Source organism: Antedon bifida, chromosome 4 (genome assembly GCF_963402885.1).
Source record: "Antedon bifida chromosome 4, ecAntBifi1.1, whole genome shotgun sequence".
Lineage (NCBI taxonomy): Eukaryota > Metazoa > Echinodermata > Crinoidea > Comatulida > Antedonidae > Antedon > Antedon bifida.
In genome coordinates this window covers 8,073,228-8,083,505 of record NC_136229.1, presented here as the reverse complement: position 1 = coordinate 8,083,505, position 10,278 = coordinate 8,073,228, and the positions used below count along the sequence as shown (strand labels likewise).

Genomic DNA, 10,278 nt, shown 5'->3' with positions numbered 1-10,278 from the left:
CAGCTGTCACGATGCAATGGCATTCGAACTAATCAGCATAATTATTGTGGTTTAATTATTGAATAAAGCAAGAAAGTTTAAATATACATCGAAATTACGTGTACATAAAGTAATATTATTTATTAATACTTTTATGGATCTACGTTTGAATTTGAGTGAAGAAATATTTTTTAAAATGATAAAATCTACAACGAGGTAGCCAAGTTACACAAAGGCAATGCATGTATGTCAATTGAAACGAGTCAACGACAGTAATCAATAATTAAGACGGTTAGCAAAGAAAGTAACAAATAAGTAGGCATATAGCCTACGCGACTATCAAGTTACAGTTCCGGTAGATGGCCAGCGGGAAATACCCTACCTACCACCAACTTGCTGTAGATGCACATGTATACTGTACTATATGGAACTATGTCTGTGTTTATTAATTATAACGAGGAATGAAAGGGTTATAATTTCAGTCAGCAGGCGCTCTACGGAATCCATCCAATCTCAATGATATTGTGAAAAATTGGAATAACAGTACTAAACCCCTAGTATCCTAAAACTTGCATTCTTCACAGACTATCTCGTACGTTTGTACAGTATTTCTTGTTCAATACCGTACAATACCGCTGTTTACAAAGGCATTGGTAAGTAGTATACAATTACTTTTGTCCGTATTCTTAGATCTTTTTACTGCTTCCTATGTTTATTATTACTGTTTAGGCCTAAAGAAGCGCTAACAAATATTAGTATTTTGATGTCTTGCAAGTTTCATGGTTTTCGAGTTTGAAAAGAAGACGTTAACAATCGTTGTTGAATCGGAGCAATTATTATATTATACTTAAAGAATTAAGTAACATACAGGATTTCCGGAATCCCGGGAGATGAATTAAAAATGTGGAGTCATGGAACCTGCTCATGCGTGTGTATCAACCAATTATTGTATTAAACCCACAACTGTCGAGCACCCCTGTGTAAAATGTTGCGATGTTGTTGATTTTTAAAGGATTGTCTATGGATTATCAGCGCTAAGAATATAGACCGTACATTGTACTGATATTTTTTAAGGTAAGTTATAATTATATTGGGAGAAATCGTCGAAAATTTTACTGGAACTAACTATAATTAATACTGTAGTTTATAATATAATGGTATTCCTATAATCGTATTACTATTAGGCCCACTTATATATAGGCCTACTACAATATGCATTTATGGAAATTAATTGCAGCCTCTTTTGGGACACCTCTACTCTGAGGAAATGAACGAGGAGAAATATATGTTTACCACTATGGTAAACCCCATATTCAAAGACACCTCTATTAAGATGAAACTCTGTTGAGGCTGAAGGTACCATTTGATAGATAGCGGTACTGTAAAACAGCTTGTTTGCAAAGCTAATTTCCCTATTTTTAATTTCTTTTATTTACGAAATATTTCATCCATATAAAAAAAAGTACAAACAGAAAAAGAAAATTCGCAAACTCTAAGCTTAGATATATAGAATTCTTCTCCATCTACAATACATTTTTGAGTTATTATATGGGCTCAGCATGTTTGAAAACACAAGCAAGAAGAATATTACAATTATTCATTTGCCAATGTAGTACTAACGTGATACGTTGAGACAGAAAGGCGAGAGTTTTCGTAAGCAAGTCTTGTGGACTCTTGGTTCCCACTTGTACGCAATGCAAGTGCACCAAAAGTAATCTGGCCAATCACGATCCGTGGATCATCCAAACTGTCGCTTGTGATTGGTCAAATTATTTGTGTTGCGTCCAAGTGGGAACCAAACAAAATTATTAATCGTTTATCAAAACGATTATTAGAACGTGTTGTCTAGAACTAAATCATTAAACAAAACATGAATGCAGAATATACATATTATTTTTTTATTTATTTAAAAATGTTATTTCAGACACATCCAACAGATTGTAACTGACCAACTACAGGACGGATAAACTTGACCGTGCTTATAAACTAAGACTTATTTGAGGCTCAGAGAGTAGAGTAGAAACAGCGGTGAGTTACAACCCTTGAATTATCAAACTTATCCAAAATATGCTCACGGAGTATCTATATCCACAGATACTTGTCCTTTGCTTGTGTACAGTAGGCCTACTTTATAAACACTGGTAATTCTGATTCTTCAATCCCGATTGCTCCCAGTATACTCTTTGCTAAATCTATTTCGGGTTGAGTGTTCACTTTTCTTTCAATAGTTTGTTTTAACAGACAACTACATATTTCTCCCTTAGTGTCCTTCTTCAAACAACTGCATACATTATCACCTGATACATCTATAGATGATTCATTATTCTGATTAACTATTTCATCTGTATCTTGATTATTTATTGTCTTTTCTTTTGTTTTTGATTTTTTAATTTGTTCTAAATGTTGATTAGCCTTTTCAATTAGCATTGCTACTTTTGAATCACTCTCAAATGGTGAGGATCCGTATAGTTGGTCGCTTGTTGACAGTGCACTGTGGAGAATATTGAAAAGAAATTCAATCATTTTATAAACACTGATTGCAAGGGGAATAAAGCTCTGTCTACACTATCAAACTAGTTTGACAAAAAAAAGTGTGCCCAAATACTGTATGGTAGTGGTATAAGCACATATGGTAGTGATATGACATCATCATGTCCATATATGGGCACATCACATTTTTTTGTCACATAAAGATTGATATTGTAGACATGGCTTAATAATGCTCCTCTTTTTGACAGCTAAAATGAAATTCAGAACTACTCTTTTATATATATCTTGACAGACTATTAATATTATATTTTAGTGCTCCCCTAATTGAAATATCCTGGCTCTACATAGACATGAACAAGCTTTTTTTAAAAAATATTATTCTTGCAGCTCTCCACTTTGTATGGCCTGGATAAATTAAAATACTGACTCTAATTGCAGATGAAACTGAGTGACCACTTTCATGGTCTTTAGTTTAGTTAGATTTTCTATCTTTAGTACCACCATAATTTTAGCCTAACTACAGTATCTGCCATATGAAGGTACAACAGCCTTTATTTAGTTTAACCAACCCAGCGTCTAGTAAAACCTTTCTAAGCCGACTATTAACGTACATATTCTCCATTGATTGCATGATTGATTACAGCAAAATGACATGATGACCTAGTGATTAGTAAAGTTAATACCTCAGTATCCCCTTTAGAAACCCTTGATGAAGACCATGAATTGAGGCCTGGTTGAACCCTACATTAAACCCCTCTTGTACCGCCTCTTGTTCTCCCTTCACAACACCCTCAGCATACCCAAACTGAAACAAAATGTAATTGAAATTGCAAGATTTGACTATGGTGCCTATAAAATTCTTTTTCTGTAAACACTTATAAAAGAATAATTGTATATAATATAAATATAATTAATTATATACATATAAATTTCATATAAATTTCACATAAAATTCATTCATAGAACAAACCTTAAATCGATCATTTGTCACCTTATCCCAGTTGCTAGGCGTGTCTAAGTCTTCCTCCCAAATATCCATGCTACATTAAAGTAAGTCAATCTGACACCGTAAAAAAATGTATACATTTAAAAATGTTATTATTTTTGTGTTTGAACAATCCATTCTAACTATGATCTGATTAGTTAGCCTTACCTACTGTACATCGCCTAGGCTACTTAATGTAGTCCTAGCTAGTGGGGGCTCTAGCCTGGATGGATCCCTTAATTAAGCCTTAATAGCATGCTGGCCTAGGCCTAACTAGTCGTCGTAGGCCTAGCTAGGCATACCTATTAAGTAGGCCTATGCCTCATACGGATCATACAAAATAAATGTAAAAGTCTCCCCCACCTTTCTTCAACATCTGAATTCCACAAAACTGTGATTTATTTCTATTTACCTATTAATACAGTAAACTTGAACGAGCCTCTAGTAGGCCCTAGGCCTTCTTTATTTGGACACACGTCGTCGTCGTTCGATCGCGATGACACTGTGTGATACACAAAATGTAAACATACAATTCTGAAAACTTTGCGGCCCGCCACGATAAAAAATAATTGATAGAAGAAAATTACCGCTATTTCATATGGTATAATTCTGAATGAACATGTCATGTGTTGTGTGAAAAAGAACAGATTGAACACTTGCATTAAGTCTTCAATTGTGTTTTGAGGATTAAACTGGTAATGGCATTGATTTTTAACATAATATTTTCATGAGATAGAGTAATAAAACTACTGTAACCCTAACTAAGCTGTAGGCATATTATTATTAAGATATACTAGCTAGGTAGGGCTAGGCCTAGGCCTAGCCTATAGCTAGTAGTAGTACTAGTAGTGGGCCTAGGCTAGCTAGTAGGCTAGCCTACAGAACAGTACTACTACTAGGGCCTAGGGGCCTATAGTACTAAGAAGGCCTATCCGCTAGGCCAAAGCCTAACTAGACCTAGGCGGCGCTACTGTATTTTCGCACCTAACTGGGCATAAGACTTCAAAGTCGCTCACCATCAACAGCCGCGCAGCTGCTGGTGAATGTTTTTTATTTGATTTGGGTTAAAAGTGCAGTACGCTTGAAAATGAAATGTTACAACTATAAATTGTTACTTTGTAATTGTATATAAAAACAACAAAGCCAAAGGCGTTTAAAAAATCGTAAGTATTTATTTTCAGTGGAAATACAAGACAGGTGCGAAAGTATACTAGGAATATTAGCAAACATATTCTACAGCCATTAACATTCTTCCATGTAATGTATAATCAGGGGAAAATGGCAAATGGCTTCCTAGTTTTTAGGAGTTTTATCAGATAATCTATATTGTTTTTGACAACTCTTGTAACATGACCACAGTGCTGATTTTGCCATTTTTAGGAATTATGGATGAATCTTGGAAAAGTTGATTCCCGCTTTAAAAATTACACGTCAACAATTAAATCCCTAACATTCCTACACCATCCATAAATATGTAGTAAGTAAACAAGTTATTTTGTTTTATTATTTAGGGAACATTCCATTATTTATATGTACTGTAGCATGAACGCAAAATTCACCAGAGCGTGATCAGCATCTACAAAATACAAAGCTCACAATTAACCTTATTCACAAACTGAATTTATTGACTAAATTCTTCATTGTGTTACTGCTAGATTCTATATCTGCACATGAATTGTATCAGAAATATTGAATATTGGAGGAATTAAATATAAATTTAATTATAATGAGGATATTTTCATGAGTTTAAACATTTCTTTTTCAAATGATGCAGCGTTGAAATTGTTGAATTGAAATATTCTCCTCATTCAACAAATACAAAACATTCATTATTTGTTTTATAATGTCACGCCTACTATTCTAAACTTGTATTCAATTACTTTGCTGTTTCATCAAAGTCTAGACCATTCATAAAGGCAGATTTTGAAAGTGGTGTAAAACTACTGTAGATGGCGTACACTACAGGGTTTTTCGCAATGTGTAAAATTCTTAAATTGCACACAATTCCTAAGTTTTACCAAATCTGAACATCCAAATTAGAACCATTGAACAGAAACATGAAATAGAACTTTTAAAACTACAGTTATACTGAGCAGCGCATAATACAAAATTGTTGTAGAATGCGGTAAATTTGTGAGCATGTGCAGATGTCTGACGACGTTCTAATGATTTGCATAATCAAAAGCTTGTTTACTTACATTTTGACATCTATTCTAAATATTTAGCTTACATTCATACATACAGTACACATGCTCTCATTCTTTATGCTTTATATTGTCCTTGTTATTAGTAATCTTTGCGTGGCAAGTTTTATGTCATGTAAAAAGTGTAGTCTATTATTCAGCCTCAATAGACCCACAGAAGCCACAGTGCAGTGTCTACATCGACTAGCATGATCAAGAGATGATCCCATACTCCTAGTAGGGCCCGGTATCGCCCAGTGTAGTTATGATATAAAATGTTATCAAGTACTGTACATGCAGTAATATTATATTTAATTTTATTGTGATATTTAATTGTACGTTGTTTGTATATTTGTACATTTTTAATGTAAAGAACTTTGGATTTGGTATATTCCAAATTGAAGACCACCCTCTATGATAAGTGATGTTTGTTGTTGTTGACACGTTGACAAATGAAAATTGAACAATCATCATTTTATATCATAAAAACCCTACCAGGCAATACCGGGCCCCTACCAGGTGAGACCGGGCCCCTACCAGGTGAGACCGGGCCCATCCCAGGTGAGACCGGTCCCCTACCAGGCAATTTTTTATACATATTGTAAATTGTTGATTAACTAGTTAAATGCTTAGGTTACATAACTTGCTAATTTTGTATCTGATCTTATCACCATTTGGCTGCCAATGTGCATGTTTGTTTAATGTGCTGGAATGCTATTTCTCAAAATGTAAATGGAAATTTGTATGATTTTTCTTTTCTTATTCTATATTTCTATTTGTGTATTCTTTATAATATTGGACATAATAAATCTTGAAAACTAACATGATGTTCAATTCTATACTTTTTTTGGGCAAGGTGTCTGAATCTTTTTATTAACAATTTAGCTCAGTAAAATTGATTAAATGGTATTAAATTACGTCAAACCAATTTATCAATTTGTGGGATATAATTTCATTTGAATCAAACATCAGCAATGGGTGGCAACACAAGCAGGAAAAGTTTCCCCTCGGTTGTTACATAATCGCATTATCTTTAGAAACAATACAGTATAATAAATAATATAAACATATCTCGCTACTCGCAAAATGATATCTTGTCTAACTGGCATTCTAGAAAATTCCTGCATAAGTAAGGGGGCCATGTCAACATTATTATTTTAATTTAACTTGTTAATGCAGTTACTTTTGCAAACTATTTTGATTGGCCGTCATAGATACTTTTTTTTTACTGCATTACAAACTAAAATCATAAATGTAAATTATTATAAATTATACATAATTTCGACATTATGCCCTTCCTAAAATAGAATGGTTGTTCTTTAGGTCCACAAATTATGATAGGACTGGGATTCACATGTATACCACATGAACAGATATCTATCTATCTATCTTACAGTATATACAGTAGTGTGAGGTTCAAGTACAGTACTGTATTACTACAGTCAGTTTACTGTGTATTCTTTTGTCTCTAGACATTTTGTTATTGTAAATGTGTTGTCCTTAATAAAGGTTGGTATTCGTAGGAATATAAAATGCTATAAAAAAAGTATCATTTTAATCGTTATTACTGTATCTGTTTATCATTTAAATTCATGTTTTTTTTTTAGAATAGGTATGCATAGTATTTTTATTTTTTATTACTGTAAAATGTACAGTACGTTTTTACCCTCTGCATATTGTTAGGCCTGATCATGTATTTGATACTGATCCCATGGATGTGATCTGGTTTAACTAGAAATCATTCATAACATGTACTGTGCAATAACTAACCTATACAAAACAAAAACTGCTGTGGTACAGTATTTATAGTCGTACAATACATGGAAACTAGACCATCCTTGCTGTTCCCAAATTCTTTTCTACCATTTACATTGACACATTTGGACAACCAGAATTTCTAGAAAAGCAGATATGATAAGGGTGTCTGATAATGGGAGAGTTGACTGATACCTGCAAAAGTGGGTTGCCTCTTTAGGTAGAAATCTTCACTAATTTGCATTATAAATTGTTTTGTTCATTGTTCTTTATTTCTTATTTTGTACTTATATTTCACTATTCTTACTATACTACTTTCAATATAACTAACCATTTCTGCAGCTTTGTGTTGGGAAACAAATGGTTGATATTGATAATTTAAATATTTTAAAATCATTTTTTTATCCTGTACTTAAACTTCTGTTGCCCTTGTCATGCATGCATGACAAAAGTGAATGAAATGTAATGGATTCTCGGCATTGAATAGTGTTCCTAAAAAATGTCAAAACACGACTAAAAACCCATTTTTACACAGAGGCATTTCCTGCTTAACTTTGTCAAGCGCCTTTGAACATTATTATGGATACTGGCGCTATATAAATCTGATTGCTTGATTGATTGATTGATAATGTTTATTATTTTGCTTGTCATTTTTTCCTTCAAATAATTGTAGTTTCCAGTGCACTTCATTGTCATGCCATTTCAAAATCATAGATTCAAATCCTAGTACTCATCATTGGCAAAACAGGTTGTCCACTGTCAGTACCGTAGTAGTTTATAAATGATACTAGATTATTTTCTGATCTAGTATTTAATTTAACTGCATTTGTCATTTATGTGTCTTGTTGCACTCTTTTATTTAATTATTCATGTTATGTGTATTGCATCGCTGTTAGTTACTCTGTTTGCACTCATTTTAAAATGTTTTTTTTTTGTCAGAGGGGCAGATCATGATTCAAAATGTCTGAAACGTTGGAGATTTCAAAAGAGCTGCATCTACTGTATGCCTGCAAGGCAGGGTGCTTCCTTGTACATTGGCTAAAATTTACCTATTTGAGCTGTTTTTATTATTTGTTGTTATAGTCTGTCAAAAATAAAACTCATTTCATTTTGGCTGTCAGTAGAGTGGAGTTGTGGCTTGGTGGTTATTGGCTGTCAGTAGAGTGGAGTTGTGGCTTGGTGGTTATTGACTGTCAGTAGAGTGGAGTTGTGGCTTGGTGGTTATTGGCTGTCAGTAGAGTGGAGTTGTGGCTTGGTGGTTATTGGCTGTCAGTAGAGTGGAGTTGTGGCTTGGTGGTTATTGGCTGTCAGTAGAGTGGAGTTGTGGCTTGGTGGTTATTGGCTGTCAGTAGAGTGGAGTTGTGGCTTGGTGGTTATTATTCTCTGCTACTAATCCAAGGGTCCTAGGTTCAAGTCCTGTCATATGTCAGGATTTTTTCTAATGACAAATTACAACTCCACTCCCAAAGACTTGTTATGTTTACATCTTATGTGTTTGTCAGGATTGCCACCTTTAACAAGGATAGTTAATGAATTCGCTTATGGTTATCCTTTGTAATTTGCCTAAATATCCAAAAAAAAATGAAAGAAAAAGAAAAATGGGTGTAGTGCTTCTTCCCTGGATCCGCTTCTGAGAGGTGGGATATTTTTATTATTAAAATAACATTGTGATGTTTGTTTATCTTCAGTAAACAACTAGCGATAATGGAAGAAGATTCTGAACAGCAAATACCAAGTTCTCCTACGTATGAGAAACCAGCAAATAATGGTGAGTCAGCGTTAATTCCAGGTAAGGGTAATTATTCTAATTTATACACATTCATCATGCATACTGTACCTATTACAATGTTGTTTTGATTTAGTAGCCCTATTTTGAAATTTTGTGATAGCATTTTGGTAGTTATTTCTGGTTAAACATATTTTTGATTGATTATTAGAAAGATGTCCTTTAATCGCAAAAATACATACAAATCAATTGTCAACAGCATTTGAAAGAAGACATGTGTACCTTTCCAACAATGTATTATTTGCCAGCAAATATTAATCTACTAATTAAAAAATGGCATTTAAAAATGGTCAATTTTGAACTTTATGTGCTGTGTGTGTGTGACCTCAACAACCTGTAGGCATGCAACTGAATACCCTCTAGAGACAACGTGACTTCACGGTGGTACAAGTGAGAAAAATTCTTCACAGTGTGTTGATTCGCGTCAACCAATGAAAGGGCGAGAATCCAAAATTGTTCAAACGTTTTTTGGATCCAGCAGCTGGGATCTATAAATTATAGGTCGAGTTTACAAAGTCGCAAAACTGTCGGCCTTAGATACTATAGCTACTGCTATTAAAAAGCTTCTTAATGAGTATGTCCTCTTGGGACATAGCTGGCTAGAGCTGCGGCGCGAAAAACTAAATCATGCTAATACAGGCCTAGAAAACTCCACTAAAACAGTGCTATAAAACTTCACCCTATTATTCAATATGTCGTATGGTCTTTGGCTAAATTATTGAAAAGAATAGTATTGTTGTTTTGTTGAATTAATTGTCAGCATAACCTAGTTGCAATTACTTTCTTTTTTAAATGCTGTTTTATAGTAAATTTTTATGATTAGAATTTAATTTTTACAGAAGAAGGCCAACAACCAGTTTATGGAGCCCTTCCAGAGAATAACCCAAAGACTAGTACGTCTCAGACATACTTTGAAGAACAGGTACCTATTCCAGAACAAGAAAATGTAAGTAATTGCACTGCCAGTACACTTGTATGTTATAGCGCCCTCATGACTCCCTTCTGTAGAGTGCGAATTAAAATAAATAAAATAAAAGTAGATTACACATAGAAAATAAAAATGATATAGTGCCCTCATTGACTTTAAAATGTAAAAATAT

At 33.8% G+C, this 10,278-nt stretch overlaps 2 protein-coding genes across 10 annotated transcripts in view; one reads left to right on the top strand and one right to left on the bottom strand.

Annotated features, from left to right (window-relative positions):
• The first annotated feature begins 928 nt into the window (after nucleotides 1-928).
• The window catches only part of LOC144840128 (natural resistance-associated macrophage protein 2-like), a 46,362-nt gene continuing 37,012 nt past the window's right edge, over nucleotides 929-10,278 (top strand). The window contains exons 1-4 of one of the 7 annotated variants that reach the window (XM_078695804.1): nucleotides 4,088-4,149; nucleotides 4,835-4,931; nucleotides 9,081-9,160; nucleotides 10,018-10,124. In XM_078695804.1, coding sequence (XP_078551930.1) covers nucleotides 4,927-4,931; nucleotides 9,081-9,160; nucleotides 10,018-10,124 — 192 coding nt within the window. In that variant the 5' untranslated portion in view covers nucleotides 4,088-4,149; nucleotides 4,835-4,926. Of the gene's footprint in view, nucleotides 1,054-4,087; nucleotides 4,150-4,739; nucleotides 4,932-9,080; nucleotides 9,182-10,017; nucleotides 10,125-10,278 lie in introns of those variants that run through there. The other 6 variants (XM_078695802.1, XM_078695807.1, XM_078695805.1 and 3 more) reach the window with 6 other exon arrangements.
• LOC144840343 (uncharacterized) lies at nucleotides 1,844-3,961 on the bottom strand. 3 transcript variants are annotated; one of them, XM_078696128.1, is made up of 4 exons: nucleotides 3,867-3,961; nucleotides 3,440-3,529; nucleotides 3,153-3,274; nucleotides 1,844-2,470 (listed from the first exon to the last, which is right to left on the bottom strand). In XM_078696128.1, the coding sequence occupies exons 2-4, from the start codon at nucleotides 3,506-3,508 to the stop codon at nucleotides 2,104-2,106; spliced, it is 558 nt and encodes a 185-aa protein (XP_078552254.1). In that variant the 5' UTR covers nucleotides 3,509-3,529; nucleotides 3,867-3,961; the 3' UTR covers nucleotides 1,844-2,103. The 3 variants fall into 3 exon arrangements, with proteins under 3 accessions (XP_078552254.1, XP_078552256.1, XP_078552255.1); XM_078696130.1 differs by having other exon boundaries at nucleotides 3,440-3,509; nucleotides 3,867-3,940; XM_078696129.1 differs by lacking the exon at nucleotides 3,867-3,961 and adding an exon at nucleotides 3,818-3,846.

Bases quoted from the DNA above. Each gene is read 5' to 3' on its own strand.
- LOC144840343 (XM_078696128.1), bottom strand. From the start codon at position 3,508: ATGGATATTTGGGAGGAAGACTTAGACACGCCTAGCAACTGGGATAAG. The intron at 3,275-3,439 runs GTTTGTTCTATG...ATTTTGTTTCAG, and splicing joins TGACAAATGATCGATTTAAG to TTTGGGTATGCTGAGGGTGT. The intron at 2,471-3,152 runs GTATTAACTTTA...TATTCTCCACAG, and splicing joins TTTCTAAAGGGGATACTGAG to TGCACTGTCAACAAGCGACC.